Source organism: Sorex fumeus, unplaced genomic scaffold, assembly GCF_029834395.1.
Source record: "Sorex fumeus unplaced genomic scaffold, SorFum_2.1 ptg000013l, whole genome shotgun sequence".
NCBI classification, from domain to species: domain Eukaryota; kingdom Metazoa; phylum Chordata; class Mammalia; order Eulipotyphla; family Soricidae; genus Sorex; species Sorex fumeus.
In genome coordinates, this window is record NW_026606070.1 from 30,525,509 (window position 1) to 30,552,167 (window position 26,659).

A 26,659-nucleotide genomic window follows, 5' to 3' on the forward strand; every position below is an offset into this window, starting at 1 on the left:
CTGTGTTGACTGTCAAAGTCTGAGGGAGCCGGGTACCCGGAAGCCGGAGTTGAGAGCCAAGTTTCTGAGCCCGTGTGCCCCGAATCAGCGACTCCCGCACCATGAGTGCCCCGGGAGTGCTGTCCTTCACGCAGCAAGGCTGGGAGCAGGTACTGGCCAAAGTGAAACGCGCTGTGGTCTACTTGGACGCCGCCTGCGCTGAGAGCCTGCACTGGAGCTGCGGGTCTCCCCGACTCCTGGACGCCGTGGGGAGTCCTGCCTGTCACCTGCGGGAGTTCGAGCCCGCTGCCCTGGGAGGCGGAGCGGAGCAACCCAAGGCCGTGTTCGTGCTGAGCTGCCTGCTCAAAGGCCGGACCGTGGAGACCCTCCGCGACATTATCCGCCGCAGTCACTTCCAGTACTGTGTGGTGGTCACCGCCGTGAGCCACGCCGTCCACCTCACCGCTAACCATGTGCCAGCCGCGGCCGCGGCCGAGCTGGAGGGGCAGCCGGTGTTCGAGCAGCTGGAGGAGAAGCTGTGTGAGTGGATGGGCAACATGAACTACACCGCCGAAGTGCTGCACGTCCCGCTGTTGCTCGCCCCCGCCGCGCCCCACCTTGCCCTGACTCCAGCTTTTGCTTCCCTGTTCCCACTGCTCCACCAGGATGTGCATCTCCTGAATAGCGCTCGACCGGACAAAAAGAAGCTGGGTGGCCTGGGTGAGGTGGATGCCAGTGCCCTCCCCTCTGAGTTGCTGCTGCAGATCAGGTGCTTGGTGTCAGGCCTCAGTTCTCTGTGTGAGCATTTAGGAGTCAGGGAAGAGTGTTTTGCGGTGGGTGCCCTCAGTCGTGTCATCGCTGCAGATCTTGCCAATTTTGCCCCTGCCAAGAACAGGAGGAAGGCCGCCACAGGCAGGGCGTCGGTGGTCTTTGTGGACAGAACGTTGGATCTGACAGGTAAGCGGGGCTGCTGGGAAGGGTGCCTAGCCACTCTCCAAGATGCTGGGACTTTTAATGATGGAGCATGTATTTTATTTACGTCGTACTGTAAAGATAAGCTGGAAAGAAACAGCATCTCTTGTCGCAGGGTTCACAGTCTACAACGGAATAGAGAGAAGCTTATTAGCAGTTATGATCACTTTGTTAGGTTCAGTTATGAGTCAATACATTCCCAGTTACAATTGCATCTACTCAAGAAATTGGAAAAATGGGATTATGCAGCTGCAGAGAATCAGCTCTCTGGGAGCCCTCATGAAGTGTCAGATGTCAGAGTTCACTCAAGTCTTTTGTAATTTGTTAGGTGTCAGCAGATGGCCCAAAGAACAGAGAATTATAAGACAAAACGTGAAATTATCATAGACAGTGGACTTTCAGTTTCTTTAAGTGAATGTTAATTGGTTAATTGGGTCCAAATGATAGTACAGCAGATCAGGCGTTTTCCTTGTATTTTGTAGACCAGTCTTCCATCGCATCATTTCATATGGTCCACTGAGCCAAAAAGGAGTGATTCCTGAGCACACAGATAGGAGTAAGCCCTGAATACCTGTGAGTGTTATCCCTCACCTGCCAAATTGTGTGTTAATAAATGAGGCTGAAATTAATAATCAGAAAGTGAGATTAAATATAATTGCAAAAATAGTTTCAAAATGTTTATTGATTTATTTTTGGCTATCGTTCAATTGGAGATTAGGCTGATCCTATCAAGTTATAATGACATAGCCATCATTTATACATACAGTCTACAAATGGAACCCTTAAAATAGGTAAGGGAAAGAACTTTGTGACACTTGTTCGTTAATTGTCAAAGGTCAACTTCATAGTTCTGTAATTGGAATGGTGCTAATACTACTTAGTACTACGTAATGATCATACCCAGCTTCATGGAGAATGATGAAAATGACACTGGAAAGTGTTCCTTGTAGTAGGTTGGAAAAAAGCTGAGTGAAGATGTAAATCACAATAGGCCTGTTTCAATGTTTGATCACAATAAGATTAATTTTCAAGTCATAAATAGAAAAAGTAAGGGACTGTAGAGATACTACAGCAGGTAGGGGTTTGGGCAACCTGGATTGGCCCCGGAGACTGCACGAGTATTTTCCTGAGTACCTCGTCAAAAGTAATCTGAGCACCACTTCTTATGACCCCAAAACAAAAACAAAGAAAAAATGAAGTGAACTAAGTGTTAATATTGAGATATGCACTAATAATTGTACTACATGAGCATATGTTTGTTGAGTTATTTGAATTTCTGATGTATACTGTTTAAACTTTTATGCCAAAAAAATGTGACGTTGTTTTTATAAGTAGTTAAGCCACATAAGTTTGTTGTACCCAACCAAGATTTCAGGTAGGCAAACCTTAATATCCTTGAAGCAAGGTAAATCTAACTTTTGTTCTCTAAAGTACTTTTCATTCAAAACAGAGAGAGAGAGAGAGAGAGAGAGAGAGAGAGAGAGAGAGAGAGAGAGAAATTAAGTAATGACTTAGGGATCTGGAAGATAGCTCAAGAGTCAGGGGTTTATGCTTTGTATGCTTGGCACCACTCTCTGGGCATAGCCCACTTGACTGGAAATGTCCATGAACAGGAACTCTAATGGTTTACTCTTTATTAGCTTTCAGAAGAATTTCTGAAAATAACTGATCACTCTCTATTTGTGTGTGCATATATATACATACATACATATATATATACATACACACACACACACACACACATATATATATATGCACACACACATACATACACACACTTTTTCCCCCCAGGGCCACACACAACAGGGGCTATTCCTAACCTTGTGCTCAGGAGTTGTTCCTCACTGTACCGGGATCCAACCCAGGCCTACCCACATGTATACTGTTTGCACTGGCCCGTTGAACTATATGAGTACCCCAGCTCAGGTACTCAAAAAATACTTACTGAATGAATAGATAAACAAATAAGTGAATTAAAGGTTACTGCCAGTCAAACACTGAGGTAATATACTTATTTTGATAAGAAATGTTTCTGAGATTAAGTTGCTTTCTTGGTCATTAACAAATGCAGCAGGTGTGCACTAAGGCAGTGCTTCTCAGCTTTTTTCCAACCATGACCCACTTCTGGTCATGTTTTCCTTCCTGTGTCCCCTCTGTCCTACACATGGACTCTCTGGTCCTCATTGGCATGATTTTTACCTGTGGCATCCTAGGAATAATCTGAGAACTGCTACCCCAAAGCACAAGTTTTCGAAGTATTGCAAGATTTGATACTTTAGAGTCACTATAAAACATGAGCAAGGCAATAGTGATATTTTTTAATCCTATTTGCAGGGCTGCTTTGTGAATAAAAATCACTTTCATCTTATAGATCCCAACATATTAGTTGAGTATTGTATTTATCATTTGAAGCAAATAGATTTGGAGGTTCAGAAGTTGTTCTTTACTTCCTGAAAAGGGGGGAAGCATAAGCATTGAGGAAAGACTAGATGGGCCAGAATTGTATCAATATTTCTATCACCATCTAAGTCCACCATCTGTTTTGTGTGTTTTTTGTTTGGGGCCATACCTGACTATGCACTCAGGGTTCACTGCTGACAGGCTCAGGTGTCCATCTGGGGTGCCAGGGATCAAACCTGAGTCAGCCACGTGCAAGCAAGTGCCCTACTTACTGTACTATTTCTCTAGTCCCTAAGTTTCCCAGATTTTGTTTTCTAAATTGTCCAAGGGAAAATTGTGTTGTGGGTATGAAATACTGACTTCCTTTGTCTTTGTTAAGATTCCTGACAGGAGATAGGATTCCAGAATATTCTTTATGTTAGTGAAGTTACTCAATGGACAGACTGATATGGGAGGTGTATATACATACATACACACATGTATATACATATATATGTATATATACATGTAATCATATGGAAGAATATTCAGGGACCCAAGAGACAGCGCAAAGTACTGAAGTAATTGCCTGGCTTGAATAGGACCCCAGATTCAATGCTCAGGATTGCAAGTTTTCCCAAGTAATGCTGGGTATTGCCCAGATTTCCCAAGTGCCACTGCCGAGACCCCCACAATTTAAAATATAATTACTGTTAAAAGGGACATTATTCAAGGGGAGCAACTAAGGGCTTCTCTGGATAGGTACAAGACATTAAATGAGATGATAAGAAAAATTAGTCACTTTGGGGACCAGAAAGATAGTATAGTGTTTGCCTTGCTTATGGCAAACTGATTTGATCCTCGGCTCCCCATATGGTCTCCTGAATACCACAGGAGTCATCCCTGAGCAGTGTACCAGGAATAAGCCCTGAGCACTTGTAGGATATGGTCCCCAAACTAAAGCAACAATGACAACAATACAAAAGACAGTAGGTCAAGGGCTTAGGAAAAATCATGAAATTACAATTTTCAATAGAATACTAAGGTAATGGGAGTGATTTTCCCCAGATCTATTTGAGGTGTATCTCTACCTCTGACCTTTGTGAGTAGTTCACTCCAAAACATTTAGGTGGGACTGGGCAGGGGAGGTGTCTCATAAGGAGGAAGGCACTGGCTGGGTGCCTGGTCCCAGATAAGGTTTGAAGGGGTTGAGGTTGCCTTCAGGGAATGTTGGGTCAACAGCAGTGGTCAAATGAGATGAAGGGAGAAGAAACCATGGGGCTGTTCCAATTTTTCCAACTTATTTACCAGTCTAGTGTTGCTTCAAGTCAAGCTCATGCCTCCTTTGAAATCAGTCACCTTTAGCATAATTTATTCAGTACATGGTCCATGATTTACTCAACAGACTCCAGTTAGGACAGGGTCAGAGAGATAGTATAGCAGGTAAGGCACTTGCATTGCACACGACCAACTTTGGTTCAATATGGTAATGAATATGGTTCCCCCAACCTCTTCCAGAAGTGACCCCTGAGCACAGAGCCAGAAGTAAGCCCTGTGTATCACTGGATGTGGTCCTACCAGCACTGCAACCAAATGTTTAATCCACAGCCAGCAGTGTAGCTGAGTATGTGAGCATTGCCACTTAGTTTATGTCACTTGTAGACCGCCCCCTCTATGCGCCCCATACACATCATAGCATTAACAGTCAAGGGGAGGGAGGGTGGAATCCATGATTCCATTCATAATAGTATCCTACATGGAAAGAAATAGGTCTCATACAGTGTGTAAAATCTTTATAGAACCTCTCTCTGTAATGAAGGGAAAGATTAAGATCTCTGAAAATCTAAGTGTAATAGAAATGTTAGCATTTGATTGATTTTATAAAAAGAAATCAGAAATTACTGATAGTGGAATTCTGTGAGTGCATTGTCTATGTGTGGGTCATGTAAATGAATATTGAGCCCCGTCCAGATGACTGTGTGAGAAACTTCATATAAGAGCAGGGCAATGACTTGAAAGCTCAAGCTCGTGTTATATGAAAAATTTCAGAATATTTGTGCGTGCATATGTATATAACATGATCTTTTTACAATAGGAATATAGGCTCTGCACACATTCTTTTGGCTTTTTTTTTTTTTTGGAGTCACACCCAGCAATACTCAGGGGTTACTCCTGGCTTAGCACTCAGAAATTACTCCTGGTGGTACATGGTGGACCCGAGGGGATGCTGGGGATTGAACCCAAATTGGCCGCGTGCAAGGCAAAAGCCCTACCCACTGTACTATCACTCTGGCCCCCAGTACACAATTTGGAAACTTAAAAATAGAAGAAAATAAAACTCATCTTTGAGAATTGTTTCAATAAATATGCTATAACTAAAGAAAAAAGTTCCTGGACCTGGGCAGATAGTTCAGCGGGTTGGGCACTTGCCTTGTAGGTGGCCAACTTGGGTTTGATCTCTGGAACCCCATATTGTGTTGGAGTCCTACAAGCCTCTCCAGGAGTGATCCCTAAGTGCAGAGCCAAGAGTCAGCCCTGAACACCACTGGATGTGGCCCAACCTCTTTCTCCCACACAGATACTCTTTTTATTTCAAACACTTAAGAGATTAGAATATAATATTTTAAGGATATAAGTGATTCTTTGATTTTCTAGGTTGAATATTAATTATTCAATCTTTAGAAATACATAACCATGTTATAGTTTGACGTCTCATGTTGGAGGAGTTTGAGTTTGAAAAAAATTATTATTATTATTATTTTTTTGCTTTGGCAATGCACAGGGGTCACTCCTGGCTTTGCATTCAGGAATTACTCCTTGGAGGACCATATGGGATGCTGGGAATCAAACCTGGGTCGGCCGTGTGCAAGGCAAATGCCCTAGTCCACTCTACTATTGCTCCAGTCCCAGTTTGAAAGGTTTTAATGAATTGACAAAGACCTCAGAGTTTAGGACAGGGAGAAGCAGTGAGCAGCCTCTGGGTTGTTAGTGGCTAAGGGACTTAGGAAAGAAAGGCAATGCACAGGGCCATGTGCTTGAGCCACATGTCTTTTAATGATTGGGGGGAAATGAATGGTTTAGGGGTAATGTTAGGAATTTGGGCATCAAGTGCAGAGAAAAGTTAGTAAAAAGTGGAAAATTCAAAATGTTTTTAGTAAAGGAGGGGAGAACTATTAGAAAAATTTATGAAGTGATGAGGTAATTCCAGTATCTCCCTCTGAGGCTTAAAGGCATGATTCACTGAGAGCCATCTAACCCCCTTTTCAAGAGGTTAACTGAGGGTATCTCAGGGCCACTAACAGACACTGATCATCCATTCAGCATGGCTGGTAGGATCACGGAGCTAAGCATTGTTAAATACAAAGCAGCTCGTCGTCAGAGTTCTAGAGAGTTCTAGAGTAAACCATAGTAAGATAAATAGCACTTGATTCCTTCTAGGCCTAATAAGGGAATATTCTCTTTGTGGAATAAGAACGCTTCTTTAATACAGGCTCTCGGGCTGTCTTTAGTTATTGTTGGCTTTTTAAAAAAATATATATATATATAGAGAGAGAGGGAGTATTGTTTGGAGAATTACTTGCTTTGGTCTTTGTAAGAATCCAGTGACAAATAAGTATAAAGTATGAAACTTAACACCCAGAATGCCAGTAATTGTCAATATCAGTTAACTATAGCATTGAGATTGATGATGGTTCCTTTAGTTACTGTTTAGTCTTTTCCTACCTTGTCTTTCTGTCCAATTAATATGACATGGCATGAAAATAATAGAGGAAGAGGGAAATTAAAAAGCAACGTGTTTAATTTACTTGAAGTGGATGAGATGTGGCAAGTTCTGTTCATTGTTGGAATGATAATCTTCCAAACAATGATCATTTTAGGGCTGGAGCAATAGTATAACAGGGAGGGTGTTTGCCTTGTATGTGGCCAACCCAAGTTTGATCTGCAGCATCTCATATGGTCCCCTGAGCACCACCAGGAATAATTTCGAGTGCAGAACCAGGAGTAGCTCCTGAGCAGCACTAGGTGTGACCCAAAAAGTCAAAATAATAATAATAACTTAAAAATAATTAAAAAAACCCAATGATGAATTTGGGAGTGAGAACTTAGGTTCATTCTTTAAAAAGCACTGAACATTGTTATTTGTCTTGAATTTTGGGTTGAGTTCATTTAATGAGCTTGTTTATTATTATTTTTTTTTTGAGAGTTGAAGAGAAAAATTTTTATTTCTTTTTATTTTTTTTAAATTAATTTATTTATTTATTGAATCACCATGGGAAAGGTTACAAAGCTTTCAGGTTTAGGTCTCAGTCATGCAAATATCAAGCACATTTCCCTTTACCAAAACTTATTTTTTACCATGAAGAACCCCAATAAAACCCCACCCCCCCAGTCCCTGTGGGGCAGATGAATTCTAGTTAACACTCTATCTGCTTTGATTAGATTCATTGTTTCAATAAAAGATTCTCCACTATTATTTAGAGTTTACCCCCCTCCCCCCCGAATCAGACATGCTGACAAAGCATTGTGAAGTGATTTGCTTTCTACAGCTGGGTTCAAGAATTATATGTTGGTTTTGGATTTCTGCTATTTTACTTATTGACCCTGGAAGTATTTCTACTGAAAGTCAGATAGTTAAGAAATTGGTTTCTGTGCTCTGGAGTCATGGCCGTGCTGGAGAGCTGCTAGTGGGGGGCAACTGGTGGCCTCGGTAGTCGTGAAGGACGGACCGGAACGCCCCACTTCCCATGAGGTTTTAGTCGCCCCCAGTCCCCCGGCTCATACCTGCTGTCCACAAGGCTCCCATGCGGCCGCCATCTTTCTTTCCAGAGAGGAGAAGGCGACTGGGGCAACACCCTTTCCCCTCCGGACAGTCATGATGGCCTGGATTAACGCATAGACCGTTCACTTTTCTGCTCCAAGCTACTGGGTTATGCATTAAGTCCTTGTGTTTCTGGGGCTGTGGCCGTGCTCCAAACTTAATTATGATTTTCAGAGAGAAACGTTGGGTCATTTACTTCCCATGGATCACTTTGTATATAGAGAGATGTCGCACGGCCGCATGAGCGGCCGCGCGGTTTTGAGGAAAAGTCCTAGTTCCCGCATACTCGAGCTGCGGTTGTAGAGGCTTCTGGTCACCGGGGTTCCATCTGGGGGAGGCGGGATGCGGTACCTACCCCATCTGGGGCTTCCCGATGATCTCGGCTCTTTTTGGAACCTGTTTTTTTTTTTTTTCTTTTTCTTCGGGATCTGTGGATCCCGCCCTCCATGTTGTTCTTCTCTTCAGCTGAATGCTGTAAATATGGCGCTGGGGGGCGGGCTGTGGGTGTGACTTCCGGAATCTGAGGTTACCTGGGAGTTGCAGTCCCGGCACATTTGAGGAAAAGTCCAAGTTCCCGCATACTCGAGCTGTGGTTGTAGAGGCTTCTGGTCACCGGGGTTCCATCTGGGGGAGGCGGGATGCGGTACCTACCCCACCTGGGGCTTCCCGATGATCTCGGCTCTTTTTGGAACCTGTTTTTTTTTTTTTCTTTTTCTTCGGGATCTGTGGATCCCGCCCTCCATGTTGTTCTTCTCTTCAGCTGAATGCTCTGTTTATTATTTTTTAATGTGTTTTCTTGGCCAGTCTCAGAAGCTCAGGACCTACTCCCAGCTCATTACTTTAGGTTTCACTCCTGGTGATAATCTGAGGATTGCAGTACTGGGGATTGAATCCAGAGTTACCTCATGCTTGAGCAAAGGAAATCTATACAATGTCTCTCTGACCCTCATTTATTTTAAAAGTGTTAATACATACATCTAAAATATCTAGTCACCGGTACATAGAACACACTCTTTAAATTCTACTGTTATTACCATTTCTCAATTTATTCTTTCTTTCATCTGGGAAGAATTTCAGGGAGTCTGTAACTGTAAGTTCAGTGTTCTAGACCTCTTGGATAGAGGGTGAACCCAATAACAGTTACCAAGTGAAGAAAAGATTCCAGAAGAGGGGAGATCTACTCATCAGGTTTCTACACTCTTCTGGACCTTATATAGTCATTAACACAAAAAGGAAAAAAAATGCTATCCTAAAAATTTAGTATGGTGTCCTGGGGTACTATTTGCCTGACGTCTCTAGGCTGCTCACTTAGTTATTAAATATGTTTTGATACACAGTATAATTGGTGCTGAAAATACAGTAGTAACCAGAGTAGGCTCAGTGTCACAGCATATGGAACATTCAGTCCAAAGTAGAAGTTGATTGGGTGCTTGGGTGCCTGAAACACGAAGTTCCTATTATTGATCTGTGTAACAGAAACTTAATAATGTATGTCATTTACTTATTTAATAGGGCCACACCCAGTGGTGCTCAGGGGCCAGGAGCACCACCCTTTGGAAGACTACATAGTGTTGGGAATCAGTTCACTGTTGTGAATATGCTGGGCATGTACTCTACCTCATGAGCCATCTTCCCAGCCCTTTCTGGTATTTGAGAGAGAGGTTAAGCCACACCTGGAAGTGCTCAGGACTTACTCCTGGCTCTGTGCTCAGAGATCACTCCTGGCATATGTGGCATGAGGGAGTTGAACCTGGTTGGGCCATGTGCAAGGCAAGTATCTTACCTCCTGCTCTTTCCATCCCCGCCTGCATGTTAATTTTGATTGAAGGGCCATTATAGACATAAATCCAAATTTCTTTTCCTCCATTTTTTAAAAATAAAAAATTATAATTTGTGTAACATGGTTACCATAGTGTTAGCGTTTTTTTATTCTGAACAAGGTTACCGCACCTTTACTACCCCCAAAGTGCCAAAAAGCCTCCACCACTGACCTTGTGTGCCTTCGGGTCCTTCTGTCACTTCTACTTTGGCTCCCGTTCTGCCTTACAACCCCCTCCCCCTGCTGCTTGCCATTCTTACTTTAGAAATCAAAAGCCAAAGATTTGTTATCACTTGATATTGTCTGATCCCTGGTTTTGTTTCTCTATAGATCACAGTTACTGATCCAGACTACAAGGTGTCTTCTCCCAGGTCGTCATTGTGAATTTATGTCTTCTTGTCTGCTTAAATAGGAGCAGTGGGACATCATGGAGACAACTTGGTAGAAAAGATTCTATCAGTGCTCCCGCAGTTTCCCGGCCACACTAATGATGTGATGGTCAGTATGGCCGGGCTTACGGCCCTCCAGGCTGAAGACGAGAATCAGAACATGGTTGCACCAGGCTGTCTGGCACAATCCCAGTGAGTTATTTTCCCCTCATACTCCTCATTGTTCCTTTTCTTTTTCCTCCTAGGCTGAACTTTCCTATAGAAATAAAACATTGGCCTGCTGGAGAAATTTGATGGATTTCATGTAGGAAAAAAAAGTCATGTTTTCTTAACTTTGAAATAACCATATCCTTTAGCCAACACTGAGCCACAAAGCATGGGATTTTGCAGCGGTATCATTTAGATGTAATAGAAGCCTGTTCCCAGGGTCAGTTAAGTTAGTCAGTTTGTAAGTCTCCATTTCATAGACAGTTTCATATGGGACTGAGGATAGGCTTTCCTTTTCCCCAATGGACTTTCCTACCCGGCCAAATAACAGCCTACACAGCTGTGAAATGCTGCCATCTCTTATCTGGACGTGATACGCTCTGGGGCAGCAGTGGCCAAGTTTTGATTTCTGTGTGTATTTCTTCTCATGGTTAGACAAATCAGAGCAAGACGATGGTGTGCTTTCTGTCACGCAGTTTCTAACATAAAAGAACATTTCTCAGCAAGCTTGACAATGAAAAGTTATAGTACTTATCATCTCCACTTTGTTCTTCAACAATTCCTAGGAGGGGAAAAAATTAATTGGAAGGGGAAAAATATATCTCAGAATATCTGTTTCTCATCTCCATGTTTTTTTAATTTTTGAACAAGACAAGACCTCTGGCATGATCGTGTCAGTGCTTCACAGTAACAGATGCAGTGGGAATTTCCTAAGATGATTGGAATTAGTTTTTTCCTCTTAACTTTGTGTTTGTATTTTAAAACTTATTTCCAAAACTCAAAGGAAAGCAGAATTTTCAACTCTTGAAATTTACAAGGTAGTTTTTTTTGGATTATTGTTGTTTCGTGTTTGCTTTTTTGTAGGGAGAGATATATTTATTGAATACCAACTATATTGGGGAAAAAGACAAACTTCTGTCACCAGTCTTTTTTTTGTTTTTATGTATAATATATACATATATATTTGGTTGTACTGCAAGTTGAACTTCACCTCACACATATCAGCTAAGTGTTCTGCCCCTGGGTCCCATCCCTGGCACCTTTGTGCAAATGATAAACAGCACAGGCCATGTGCTTACTGTGGCAGCACTTACTCTAAAACATAGACCTCAGAAAGTGTAAACCGAGAAATAGCTGTGATTGGAAATATTTTTTGCTCGTTAGAGATCCCTTGTTACTGGTATTTGGCATATTGGGTACGCCACGGGGAGTTTGCCAGACTCTGCCGTGTGGGCAGGTTACATTTGGTAACCCTTCTCTGGGCTAGAACGAAGGAGATGTTACTGGGGCCTGCTCGAGGCAATCGATGAATAACAGGATCGATCCCTTAAAGTGTTAATTATTATTATTTTTATTGAATCACTATGAACTATAGTTACAAAGTTAAAGGTAAAAGGTAAAGGCCCTCCTGTTGTTCGTCGATTTGCTCTAGGGGGCCCAGTAACGTCTCCATTGGAGACTTTGTTGTTACTGTGTCTGGCATATCGAATACATCACGAGGAGCTTCCCAGGCTCTGCCGTGTGGGTGAGATACTCTCAGTAGCTTGCCAGGCTCTCTGAGAGGGGCAGAGAAATCGAACTCGGGTCGGCCATGTTGGCTGCGTGCAAGGCAAACGCCCTACCGCTGTGCTATCACTCCAGCCCCAGTTACAAAGTTATTCACTATTAAGGTTCAGGTTTACAATTTCCCAATTCCAACACCAGCCCCTTCTCCATGTTCTTCTTCCCTCCTCCAGTGTCCCCAGTGCCCTTCCCACTTGACAATCTGCCTCTGTGGCAGGCATTTTCCCCTCCACCACCATTATTCTAGTGTTCCCTTCCCTAATTTATTCCCCTCACCCCTGCTCCACAGTAAACTTCCTGCTGAAGACCAGTTCTCCTGCTGTTTGTTTCTCTTGCCTTTGGGCATTTGTTATTCCTAAGAAGTTTCTTTATGTCCCACATATGAGAGATCATTCTGAGCCTGTCCCTCTCCCTCTTATTAACATCACTCAACATGCTACCACTCAGATCCATCCACTTAGCAGATTGCCTGACTTCATCTTTTTTGGTCACACCCAGCGATGCACAGGGGTTACTCCTGGCTCTGAACTCAGGAGTTACTCCTGGCGGTGCTCAGGGGACCATATGGGATGCTGGGACTCAAACCCAGGTCGGCTGCGTGCAAAGCAAACACCCTACCCGCTGTGCTATCTCTCCTGCCCCTAATCTTTTTCTTATGGTTGAATAGTATTCCATTGTGTTCTGTGTATGTGTCACAGCTTCTCTATCCAGTCATCTGTTCTTGGACACTTGGGTTGTTTTCAGATTTTGGCTATTATGAATTGTGCTGCAGTGAACACAGGGGTGCAGATGTCTCTCTTGCATTCTGCTTTGGACCCTTGGGATGTAGTCCTGGGAGTGGAATTGCTGAGTCATATAAAACTTCAATTGCTAGTTTTTTGAAGAATGTCTTTATTGTCTTCCAAAAAGTCTGGTCCTATTGACATTCCCACTGGCAGTGAATGAAGGCTGCTTTTCTCCACATCCTCTTCAATACTAGCTTTTTTTGTTTGTTTGTTTCATGAGTGTCAGTCTTGCTGCTGTAGGTGTGATAGCTCATTGTTTTGATTTGCATTTCCCTGATGACTGATGATGTAATGTATTTTTTAAAATATGCCTTTTGGTCATATGTATTTCTTCTTTGGGAACTTCTATTTATTTCTTTTTCTCATTTTTTGATAGAATCAGATACATTTTTTCTTGTAGAGTTCTACTAATGCTTTATATGTCCTGGACATTAATCCTTTATCAGATGAGTGATGGGCAAATAATTTCTGAGTCTGGGTGCCTTTTTTCTGGTTATTATTTCCTGTGAAGTGCAGAAGCTAATTTTATGTACTAATTTTATATAGTGCCATTTGTTGCGATAGTACAGTGTGTAAGGTGTTTGCCTTGCATGTGGCCGTCCCTCTCAGAGAGCCCAGCAAGCTACTGAGAGTATCCTGCTTGCACGGCATATCATATTCGATATGCCAAAAACAGTAACAACAAATCTCACGATGGAGATGTTACCGGTACTCGCTCCAGTAAATCATGAACAACGAGAGGACAGTGCTACAGTGCTACCATTTGTTTGTGTTTTGTCTCACTTGCTTGGTCAGTGGCATTTCCTCCTTTAAGTTGCCTCTAGCTTCAGTGTCGTGTAGAGTGTCTGCCTATGTTTTCTTCTCTTTGTCTTATAGATTCAAGTCTAATATCAAGGTCTTTAATCCATTTTGATTTGGTTTTTATGCATGACATTGGAAAGAGGTCTGAGTTTATTTTTTTTTGCACAGGTTGACCAGTTTTCTCAACACCATTTTATCAAAGATTAACTGACCATATACTCAAGGGTCGGTTTCTGAATTTTCAATCCTATTCCATTGATTTATGGGTCTGTCTTTATTCCAGTACCATGCTGTTTTAATTACTGCTGCTTTGTAGTGCATTTTGAAGTTATGTAATGATTCTCATCTTCTTTTCCCCGAGGATTACTTTGGCTATTGGGCAGGGGTTAGAGAGAGAATAAAGTGGTAATTTTTTTTTTTTTTTTTTTTTTTGCTTTTTGGGTCACACCCGGCGATGCTCAGGGGTTACTGCTGGCTCATGCACTCAGGAATTACTCCTGGCGGTGCTCGGGGGACCATATGGGATGCTGGGAATCGAACCTGGGTCGGCTATGTTGGCTGCATGCAAGGCAAACGCCCTACCCGCTGTGCTATCGCTCCAGCCCCTAAAGTGGTAATTTTTAAGGCTGACTGAGCACTGCAAGGCTTGAACAGAGCTGTGTTCCTGAGTCCAAGCACAGCACTATACTACCCAGTTGATTGATAATATCAGGAGTGTCCCCCTGAGCATTGCTTGGGAGGCTTCTCCACTTCTAACCTCTCAATATGTAATATAACATTTTTACCTTCAAGGAACAATTTTATCAGTGGGGTAGTGATGGTTTACACACTTTTCACAATAAAAAAAAAAGAAAGACCCATAATCATGACTTATGGGTCTGCTATAGATTATAATTTCTGCAAGTCAAGTGTTAGTTGAATGTGCACTTGGCAGACCTTTGTGAACCTTGTGGAAATGGTGGTGCTTGAACTCTTTCCAGGGATTTAGATAAGAAGAGAAAAGATCCTTGAGAGCAATCATGGACTCCTAAGCCAGACAACTTCACTTCACTACCACTGCCATCATCTCCATAAGCATTTCTCAAGACTGAACTGTGTGCCAAGAGCCCTTGCAGTTTACCTTTGGAAATTCATATACGTTTTATAATGACTAAATAATGTAGGTATTGTTCTTCTCCATCTTGCAGATGAGGAAACTGAGGCTGGGGTGCATCAACTCACATAGTTAAGAGGAGACAGAGCTAGAAATGGAGCCCAAAAACTTTACTACAGAGCCATCTCTCTCAAATTCTATAGTAGCTCTATAGGAGATAGAGAAGAGCAATGCTCATGAGTAGCTATAAAGAGATAATGATATGGGATGGGGTGGGGCTGGCTCTTCCCTCTCACACCCCAGTGAGACCCCAATCACCACCCACAAATGGGCCCTCTGGCTTCTCAACAAACTGCTTCAGCTGCAATCCCAGAGTCTCAGAAACAAATCTTGGAACCCAGCAGCTTTTGGCAGAAATCCCTCTAGATCTAATTATTAAGATTTCAGAATTACAAAATCGCTATTCATTATCAGCAATAGAAAACAAATTGTCTAAGGTTGCCTTTTTGGCCGATGTGAGTGTTCGGGTAAAATTCCAAATAATAATGGTGGGTCTGGTGTCGAAATACTGAATGTAATTAAAGTAGAGAGAGAGAGTAATGTGGAAATCATCTGCCAGACAGGTAGGGGAAGGATGTGGGCTGGGGGGTATACTGGGGTTTTTGGTGGTGGTAAATGTGCACTGGTGAAGGGACGGCTGTTTCATCATTGTATGACCGAGACTTAAAACCAAAAGCTTTGTAACTGCTCTCATGGTGATTCAAGAAATAAATTTAGAGAGAGAGAGAGAGAGAGAGAGAGAATATGAGAGATTGAAAAATATAAAGTTACTGTGTGATTTGATTTTGGGAGTTCTGTCCATTCAGCATAATGGTGACACAAACAACAGAAATTATTAATCTTGGCCAATTGCAGCAGAAATGAATATTGCAAATGGAATGGAATCAAAGGAACACTTTTAATCAGATTTTGGAAAGGACAACACAGATTCAAGGACTGAGGAGCTAAGAACTCAGCAAAGGTTTTCCAAGGCCTGAATATTAGAGAGACTGCATTTTAGCCGCTCTCTGTGTGGAGTCCATCATCCTTTGAAGATTTAGATTTCAATGAACAGGTTAAGATTGGCCTCTCTTGGGTCTTATGCCCACTCTTTGCCCAGCAGGCTACAACCATACAATGATCAAACACCCATCCCTCCACCACTGTACATTCCCTACCACCAATCTCCCCAGTACACCCCCCTTTCCCACCCTCCTCCTGCCTCAATGGCAGACAATTTCCCCAATACTCTCTCTACTTTGGGGCATTATGGTTTGCAATACAAATACTGAGAGGTTATCATGTTTGGTCCTTTATCTACTTTTAGCACACATCTCCCATCCCGACCAATCCCTCCAACCATCATTTTCTTAGTGATCCCTGCTCTATTCCAGCTGCCTTTCCTCCTCCCTCTCCCACCCCCCCCTCCCCCCACTCATGAGACAGGCTTCCAACTGTGGAGCAGTCTTCCTGGCCCTTATGTCTACTGTCCTTGGGTGTCAGTCTCATGTTATGTTGTCTTATACTCCATAAATGAGTGCAGTCCTTCTATGTCAATCCCTCTCTTTCTGACTCATTTCACAGAGCATGATACTTTCCATGTCTATCAATTTATAAGCAGATTTCATGACTTCATCTTCTCCTAACAGCTGCATAGTATTCCATTGTGTAGATGTACCAAAATTTCTTTAACCAGTCATCTGTTCTAGGGCACTTGGGTTGTTTCTAGATTTTGGCTATTGTGAACAGTGCTACAATGAACATATAGGTACAGATGTCGTTACTACTGTGCTTTTTTGCACCCTTGGGGTATATTCTCAGAAGTGGTATTGTGGGATAATATGGAAGCTCAATTTCTAGTTTTTGAAGGAATGTCCATATTTTCCAGAAAGACTGGAGCACTTGGCATTTCCACTAACAGTGAAAGAGCATCCCTTTTTCTTCACATCCATGCCAGCACTGGTTGCTTTTGCTTTTTTGAATCGAACCTCATCTTATTGCCCACTGTAATTTTCACCAAGTCCAGGAGTTTGTTGTATTCTTCTTCCAGTTCATTTGCTTTAGTTATTTCTATTCTACCTATTTGTGAAACTATTACTTAATTGCTTTTACCTTCTTATTTATTTAGTTTAGCACAGTCACCTCAAGTTCCATCTACTTTGTCCCTAATGGCACAATTTCATTAGTTTGCCTTTTGAGTATATCTATCCCAGCTTCTTTATCCAACCACAGTCATTGGGAATTTAGGTGGAAAATATGAGTGTTGTATGCTGTCCAAATATGAGGGGGTGCTTATAAATGTCACACTTTAGTGAATAGTGAGACTGAAAGCCTGGCTGTAAAATATGAAGAGAAAATTACAAGGAAAAAGTCGTAGGCAGCAATTTGGAGAAAAATGGTAGTTTCTTTGCAATTGCTTGGAAGACTGAGGATTATACTTTTACTTTTTTATATGAAAGAGAAATTGAAATAAATTACAGATTTCTAAGTATTTCCATCAAAATAACAATTACTTCTATTATCTCCAACATCATTTCCAGAAGCTTTACAATGAAATGAGTTAGCATGAAAAGTTAGTACAGAAGTGCAAAAACAGACAGGCTCTCTAGCATTAAATAATTTTCCTGCAATGGAATGATCTTTATAAACAAGTCTAGGGGCTAGGACAATAGCCCAAAGGTCTGGAGCACATATTTTGCATGTGGGACCCCAGATACGATTCCCAGCACCCCGTGTTTCTCTGAAGAACTCCTGGGAGTGACTCCCAGACCATCCAGCTGGTGGTAGCCCCTGAACAACAGATATAATTCACAAACGAATCCAAACAAGAAATAAAAATACCAGTCCAAAATTGTGGATTACACACACACACACACACACACACACACACACACACACACACCACACACACACCCCAGAGGAAATAAAAACTTGTTGCTAATAGGAATTGGGGCAGTTTCCAAGCAGTGTCCAGGAGTTTGAGGGCTACTCTGTGCTATACTCCAACTCAACTGGATTGAATGGTTCAAGGCTCAGGCTACCAGGGTTACATGGCAGTGCTGGGATTGAATTCAGGGTTTCAAATATACAAGGCATGTACTCTATCCACTGGAGCCATATCTCTAGCCCCCTTCCTTTTTATTTTTAATTTGATAAATATCCCCCAGGGGTTCTTCAAGAAACTAATTGCTGTCCATGCATATAAATTTAAAAGTAGACTATCTTTTCGATAGTTATATATTTGTCTGGTAGTTGCTCTCAGGGCATGGTAATGGTCAGGACCATGATGGTCATCAGGGTGATTAAGGAAGTTCTTCATTGGCCAGGCATGTTATATGAATGTTTACTTGGTGTAAATTCGTTGGACTCATTATTTTCTGATGGACATTCTTTCCTGTATGTGTGGTATACTTTAGTAAAAATCAGCTTAGTGAAAGGAATTGATTGATAAACACTGAGTCCAGTTACCATATTACTCTTTTTTTGGTTTGTTTGGGGCCACACCTGGTGATGTGTAGGGGTTACTCCTGACACCATGCTCAGAAGTTACTCCTGTCAGTGCTCAGGGGACTACATGGGATGCCAGGGATTGAAGCTGGGTAAGCCGTGTGTAGGGCAAGCATCCTCCTTCTGGTACTTTTTCTCCAGTCCCACCATATTACTCTCCACCTCCCCGAGTTTACTTAAAGGCCCTCCCGTTGATCGTTGATTTGCTCGAGCGGGCCCAGTAACGTCTCCATTGGAGACTTTGTTGTTACTGTGTCTGGCATATCGAATACTCTCGGTAGCTTGCCGGGCTCTCCGAGAGGGGTGGAGGAATCGAACTCGGGTCGGCCATGTTGGCCGCTTGTAAGGCAAACGCCCTACCCGCTGTGCTATCGCTCCAGCCGAGTTTACTTAATATTGTTCATTTGTTTTATTGGCTACACCCACTCCAACTGGTGCTCAGGGACTGTGCCTGACTGCTGAGGAAACCACATGCAATGATGGGGTTTGAACCAGGATTGTGGCTGCAGCTGCATGCAAGGCAAGAGCCTAACCATCGTTCGTCCTCATCATTTATATTTTCTTTTTTCACTCTTGCCAGTTCTTGGTGGCCTTAGTAATGGTACCCTGGTGACATCCGACCCACATCCAGAGTTGCTGATTTGGGGGATGAGGGGCATGTGGTGCTGGGGATTGAACTCAGGACTTTGCATGTGCACCCCTTCCTGCCACATGCCTAGCCCTTCCTGTTTCTTTTATAGGCACTGGAAATGTAAACAAAAGAAATCTTCACCCTTGATTAAAAGTTACATCTTTCCAGAATTCTTTTTAACTTTCCATTGAGAAGGACGTTAGAAGGTAGAATTTCTCATTCTATAATTGCTCACATACTGAAACTCTGCCATGGTTTTTGTTAGTGAAGGAATGTGTAGGCAATCCCCAGAATCTTTTTCATATTGAAACATTTGAAATGGTTTGTGGTTTCTCCCTTGTGAGAAGACTGAACTCTAGGTCACTGTAGCTTTGAGATTCATAATTTAAATGGAAACTATGGCTTCTGTACCAAAAGCCAAGAGCCCTCTGTTGTTAGCTGTGGTGGAAAAGGTGGAAAGGAAGGACTCATTACATTTAAATGACAAGCTCCAACTTATATTAATGCTTACAACCAAATAAAAGTCCATGATGGTCCACAATTCTAACTTCTGATGAATTTACCAACCACAGTCTTTATTGGGATGCTTCTAAATTTTCTGTTACATAGACCAGAGTACATTTCATAACAGGATTGGCCCACAGTTCTGGCCATGGATTCTCTCTAACATGTGCTCAGATTCTTGCTTAATGGCCCTTTCCCATCTCTACTTTCTGTAATAGCCTCACACTGGAATCTTGGTTGGTGGTGGGGTGCCTGGTATCAATGTAGTAGAAATAAGTACCATTCTAGCATAACCACAAGTAGAAGAAAGTGACAGGCAAGAGTCAGATGGTTTGATGAAACAAAGGTGGAGGGAAGTAGACACTCTGGTGGAGGGTGTGATGTTGGAACATTGTAGGCGCGAACCCTAACATAAACGGTATTGTAAATCACAGCACTTTAAGTAAAAAAAAAAATATATATATATATACATATATATATACATATATATATATATATATAGTATAGGGGCCGGAGAGATAGTACAGTGGATAAGGTGCTTGCATTGGCATGTGGCCAACCTGGGTTTGATCCTCAATACCCCATATTGTTCCCTGAGCACTGCCTGGAGTGATAGTTGATTACAGAGCTAGGAGGAGTAAACCCTGAGCACTGTTGGGTATGACCTCCGAAACCAAATACACATACACACTAAAAAAAAAGAATGCAGTGGTTTGGGCCAAACACCAGAAGGAGTTTGGGAACCTTAGGCAGGAGAGATCTAATATTTAAGAAGTCCATTTGTCTAAAACATTGTAGGTGGAAATATGAAAGTGAATCTTTAAGCACATAATGTGTCATTTATTTATTTAAAATGTTTTAATTGACTGTTGTGTGCCAGATACTTGATGAATATCATATCTTTGTTTCCATGGAACTTATTCTAATGGAGAGGACAAAAAGCAATCAAATTGGAAATATAATCAATTTGGAAATATAATGTCAGCAAAAGATAAGTACAATGAAGCCAGTAAAGCAAGATTAAGGGAATGGCATAAAGAGAGAGAGAGTAAGAGAGAAATTTTCTGCCATAGTGGCAGGGGGAGGGATGGAGGATACTGGGGACATTGGTGGTGGAAAATGTGCACTGGTGGAGGGATGGGTGTTAGATCATTGTATGACTGAAACTCAAATATGAACGCTTTGTAAGTGTAGCTCACAGTGTTGCAGTGAAAAAAAAAAGGTTAAGGGAATGAAGAATGACTAAAGAATATGGGATAGTAAGGAGGAGATTGGACAATATACAAAAGACATTTCTGGGGACATCTCTTTCAAGCAGAGAACACTGAATTGCAAGCCTTGTGACTAGCTAGGAATAGAATATTCCCATTGGACTATGGTTCTGTGGGAGAGCAAGGTAGGCTTGACTCAAAAGTGCTGGAAAGGGTTTGCAGGGTTCCAGACCCCTCAAAGTGAGGGCAGTTGAAGTTAAGGGTGAAGATTTTTGGTTTCAAAGACATACATAGAAATCAGTACAGTTGAATGTACATATATGTGTGTGTGTGGGTACACAGAACATAGAAGTATATTTCTTTTCCAGCAAAGATACTGCGGTGTTAATGTGCTTTCCCTTAATGGCTAATGATATCAAACATCTTTTCATATACTTATTTTTCATCTGCATATCCTCTTAGAGAAAATGTCTTTTTACATCTTTTACCCGATTTCCATGTTGGAACACAAAGAAAATCATCTTTGACCCCTCTAGGCTTCTCAGACAAATAATTATCAGACAGAGAAAAAAAACAAATGTAAGGTTTTTATTGATAACACATTATTTTGTTGTGTTTTTGGTTTTAGGTTACACACAGTCTTGTCCAGGGGTTATTCCTGACTCTCTATTCCATATGGTCTCCTGGCAGGCTCAGGAGACCATATGGGATGCTGGGGATCAAACCTAGGTCTGCCGCATGCAAGGCAAATGCCCTACCCATTGTACTATCACTCCATTCTGCACATTTATTTCCTGTGCAGATGAGAGAGACCCCACAAATCTGAGTAATTCACTCACAAGACTTTTGAGGTTATGATTGTAGCTTAGTTCAAATAGAGAGAACTCTGGGAATGAGCATGCCAGATCTCTCAGGGAGGCTTTTGAGGAAAAGCCATAGTCCTAATAAAAGAGAAGGTCTTTCTTGTCCTGGAAAATTAAGATCACTTTCCCAGGAGATGCCTTTAAGGGCAAGACTTACATGTAAATAGCCTTCACAAAAGGCTACCTCCACAGGTTCTTCCACAGTTCCCCTCAGAAGACACTTCGTCAAACTTTCCTTGTTTTGCCTTTTGCTTCTACATGTGTAATAACACTTTTCCACTGTTGAATCTCTTTGGACATGAATCAGATATATTTTCCTGTGGTCTGGATCTGTTTCTGGGCTCTTGTCCTGTTCCATTGATCTATATGTCTCTTTCTTACAGTTTTGATTACTTTAGCTCTTCAGTGGGTCTCAATCAGGCAGACTGATTAACTTTGGCTCCTTTTTTGGTGTGTGTGTGTGTGTGTGTGTGTGTGTGTAGGGATGGATAGGGGAGGGGTTTTAGCCCTACTGTTGGTGCTCGGAATCTATTTCTGAGTCAATGCTCAAGGGACCTTATGGTTCCAGGATGGAACTGGGGTTGGACTCAAGCAAGCCAGTCAATCACCAGTTCTACCTGTTAGGCCCCTTATTTCTGATTTTAAGGGAAGTGTTTCTTAAAATTTAAAATGGCATTCACCATAGGCTTTTTTGTAGAGATCTTTGTCAGGTTAAGGACATTTCTCAGTTAACTAAGATTTTAAAAGAAAATCGTGAATGGTTGTTAAAATCTGAGAAGTATCCTTCCTGTATCTATTAAGAGGATTGTTTGGTTTTTCTTTGTATCTGCTAACATGGCACATTGCTTTGATAGATATTCAAATATGAAATCATTTGCATATGTTTAGCATAAGCTCCACTCTGTAATGATTTGCTATTTTCTCGTTCTTCTCCCCTCCTCCCCCATTTTGGTATTTTCTTTCTTTAGATCCTCCAGGATTGATCTGAGGGTGAACTAGCAGCCAGACACCTTTTCTGAAAGGAGCTGCAGTTCCTGCCAAATTGACAGGCTGAGGTGGAGTTGGGACTGGGATTTGGAGGGAATCTGGGAACACTTGTGGAGGAAAGTTGACACTGGTGGAGGGATTGGTATTGAATTATTGTATGCCTAAAGTGCAGTTATCAGTAACTTTGTAAATCATAGCTCCTTAATAAAAAAATTTCTAAAAATAAAAGAAACTGGCTTTAAAGAAATATTTTTTGAACAGAAGTGTCATAGAAGCTTCTGCTCTGAATCGCAGCAGAAACCCCTCGCCTGAAAGTTGGATTATAGGAAAGCCTGCCCCATCTGGTTGTGAGAAATGAAAGGAAATTAAAGTCAAAGTCGTGGGTGATGCTTAGCATGCCAACCTTAGTGGACCAGTCCATCCAGCCCCGGACATGCATGCACAGCCTGCCTAACACATTTCTGTTCATGGAAAGAGCAAAGACTTGTGCCCACTTCTGCCTCAGTCCCTGCCTCCTGACCATCTCTGGAGCTTCCTGCTGAGGCTCTGGGAGTTTTCCTGTGTCTTCTGATTCAAGAATTCATGAGTATACAATACTCCTTTCTTCATGGCTATCATGTCCACATTTATGTATCTTCCCATCTGTGTTTAAGAAAATCCCAGGTGGTGATTGCACTCATCTGTGGAATATAAAGTAACAGAATGGAAGATTAACTCCCAGGGGGTAGTAGAGATAAGGACCAGGAGGCCTCACATGCTGGGAGAAAAGGCAACTCAGATAGAGAAGGGAACACCAAGTAAAGGATGTTGGGAGGACTCATTCGAGTCGAAAGATGTTGCTGAAAGTAGACTATAGACTTAACACGATGGCCACTCAATGCCTCTATTGCAAACTACAACACCCAAAAGGAGAGAGAACAAAAGGGAATGCCCTTTCACAGAGGCGTGGTGGGGTGGGGTGGGGGGATGGGGTGGGGGTGGTGGAAAGATATTGGGAACATTGGTGGAGGAGAATGGGCACTGCTGGAGGGGATGGGTAAATGGTAATTGTATGACTGAAATACGAAGTTCGTAAGTTTGTAACTGCACCTCACGGTGATTCACCAATTTAAAAAAAAAAAAAAACCCAGGTGGGCCAGAGCCATAATACAGTGGGTAGGGCATTTTCCTTTCATTCAGCCAACTTGTATTTGATCCTGGCATTCCATAGGCCCCAAGCACCACAGGAGTGATTCCTGAGTGCAGAGCCAGGAGTAACCCCTGAGCAGTGCCTGGTGTCTCACAAGAAAGAAAACAAACGAAAGAAAAAGAAAACCTCAAGTATACTTTACAGCCCTTGGACAGGGCTCTGTGCTGGGCTCTTAGTGAGCACTAAGTGCTCGGGGTCTTCCTCACTGTGCTCTTCAGTACTGGAGAGGGTTTGCACACGTGTCTTTGAGACCCCCTTGTTTTGAGTATTTACTGTGAATTCATGTCCTTCAATAGGGTCATTTGGAGGCAGACACTTAGAAGGAAGGGGCCAGAGATAAGGCACTTGTCAAATATATGGCCGACCCAAGTTTGGATTCCTGTCATAGCTTATGGTCTCCCAGCACTTTCAGGGGCACTCCTAACCATATAAGCAGGAGTCACCCGTCAGCACTGTGGGGTATTTAAAAAAAAAAAGAAAGAAAAACTCTAGAAGGAAACCTGGTGATTCCTTTCTCGCTGTTTCTTACATCGTGGGAAATTGTTTTCTAGATGTTTGGGTTACCTGGAGTAGAGAAAGTAAACAACATAGAACTCCTGTCTTTTTGTTAGTTGAGCTTCTCAGGTTCTAATGCACAAAACACATCGAGATGTCTTTGTCCTGCAATAGTGAAAACACTTTACATGGAATAATTTTACTTTATGAGAAACTTCTACCCCACCTTTATTTTAAGCAAAAATTGTTCTCACTGTACACAATGCAACCTCATAGTAGTGTAGTTTTCTATTCTCTAAATAGATTGTGAATCCTAAGCCTCTCTCATGGAAAAGACTATCATGTACTTCTATTCTCAGAGTTGTATTTCTATTAGATTTTAACACTCTTCTAAGTTACCAAGGGAGCTGGTACAAAATACCTGAAAAAGACCTGGGAATTAAGATGGTAAATAATAAGAGAAACATTAATAAACTTTGGACAAAAGCCCCAAAAAAACCAATAAAGAAAGAAGACTCATAATTTAACAAGTCAAGTTTTCCTCAGTTTAGAATCTAGAAAAGGGCTGGAGTGATAGCACAGCGGTAGGGCGTTTGCCTTGGGTGTTTGCCTTGTGTGCAGCCAGCCCGGCCAAGCTGGGTTTGATTCCTCTGCCCCTCTCGGAGAGCCTGGCAAGCTACTGAGAGTATTCAGTATGCCAAACACAGTAACAAGAAGTCTCACAATGGAGACGTTACTGGGCATGCTCGAGCAAATTGATGAACAATGGGAGGATAGCCTATATATAGAATCTATGAAACTTCACACAAATGTGTGTATGTATATCATGGGGGCATCAATGCATAAAATAAAGGTGGGGTAGATTTTCTCATAAAGTGTTAGTTTCTGGAGTCACTGTATATCCTGCATACAAAATAATAGGTTATGATGATTTTAAAATCACCCTTCTCCATGGAGTAGAGTGACAGAAAGGGTAAATTGACCAGATACGACTGCTTCTAAGAGCCACTATAAAACTGTCACTTTTTTTTTTATCTTAGAGTTCCTTGACACATGAAACACTGCTCCTTAATTATTTGTGTTTTGAATTCAAGCCAAAACACGCAAATATAATGTAGCCTAGAGTAGATTTCACCAGCATTGTAAGTGTGAGCCATGGAAGTTACCTTTAGGAACACAAAATATATTTTTAGAAACAGAGAATGTGCATTCAGAGAATGTATGTTTGGTTTTTAAATAATCTTACAGTATTAGTTATCAAAAAAATCTTCATTTTTCAGTTAACCAGCATTATACATTAGAAATACATAGGAAAAAACACTTTTTTCTATGCTTTACTATTTGCTTGTAGGAAATTATAAATATGTTGATTATGATGTCATTAATGAGTGGGTAGGGAAAACGCATAAAATGTGTATTTGGACTGAGCTATTAGCCCAATTATTTTATTTGATGGTAATAAACGATTTCTATGTTATAGTCCTTTATTTTTTACTTAGCTATTTGGGGGCCATACCTGCTGGTGTTCAGGGGACCATGTGGTGCTGGCAACAGAGGCTGGGACTGGTACATGCCAAGCTTGTGTGTATGCTTATTGAGCATCTCCTTGGCATATGATCCATTATTTTGATATTATTGTTGTTTGTTTTTACAATATGTGTGCTTAGGAGATGGTTGGCTGCTAGGGGTTGAACCTGAACTCCTGCATGCAAAGCATGCACTATAGTCTGTTGAGCCTCTGATCCATTTTTATTTTATTTATTTATTGGTTTTGGGACCCTGCTGATGCTCAGGGGTTACTCTTGGCTCTCACTTAGGAATTACTACTGGTAGTGCTAGGGCAACCATACAGGATGCCGTGGATCTAATCTGTGTCGACCGCATGCAAGCCAAGTGCCCTACCCACTGTATATTTTGCTGTTGTACCATCTGATCCATTTTTGAAGAGGTTTTGTGAGCCCATTGCAATACTAAATGAAGTATCATATTGTATGAGGAAATGATCACTAGAAGTTTTTTTTTCCCCTTTTTGGGTCACACCCAGTGATGCTCAGGTATTATCCTGGCTTTGCACTCAGGAATCACTCCTGGTGGTACTTGGGGGACCATATGGGATGCTGGAGCTCGAACCCAGATTGGCCGTGTGCAAGGCAAACACCCTATTCGCTGTTACTCTCTCTCCAGCCCTAGAGTATTTATTTTAAATAAAAGTTGATTCTCTGTCAATTGAAGGTAATTTTCTTAATCTTTTGAACATTGTAAAGCCTGAAGAAGGAAAATAAGAAAAAGAATGAGAAAGAAGAAAGAGGAGGAGATAGATAGAAAAAGGTGATGAAGAGGAAGAAATGGATAGTGGATTAAATTCACACAGTTTGGTACTGTTAAAAGCTTTTTTAGGGGCCCATGGCTCAAGTGTTATAACTCATT

At 41.9% G+C, this 26,659-nt stretch overlaps 1 protein-coding gene across 1 annotated transcript in view; it reads left to right on the top strand.

Annotated features, from left to right (window-relative positions):
• SCFD2 (sec1 family domain containing 2) overlaps nucleotides 1-26,659 on the top strand; it is a 379,756-nt gene continuing 353,097 nt past the window's right edge. The window contains exons 1-2 of the mRNA XM_056111373.1: nucleotides 1-936; nucleotides 10,381-10,549. Of these exons, the coding sequence (XP_055967348.1) occupies nucleotides 102-936; nucleotides 10,381-10,549 (1,004 nt within the window). The 5' untranslated portion in view covers nucleotides 1-101. The remainder of the gene's footprint in view (nucleotides 937-10,380; nucleotides 10,550-26,659) is intronic.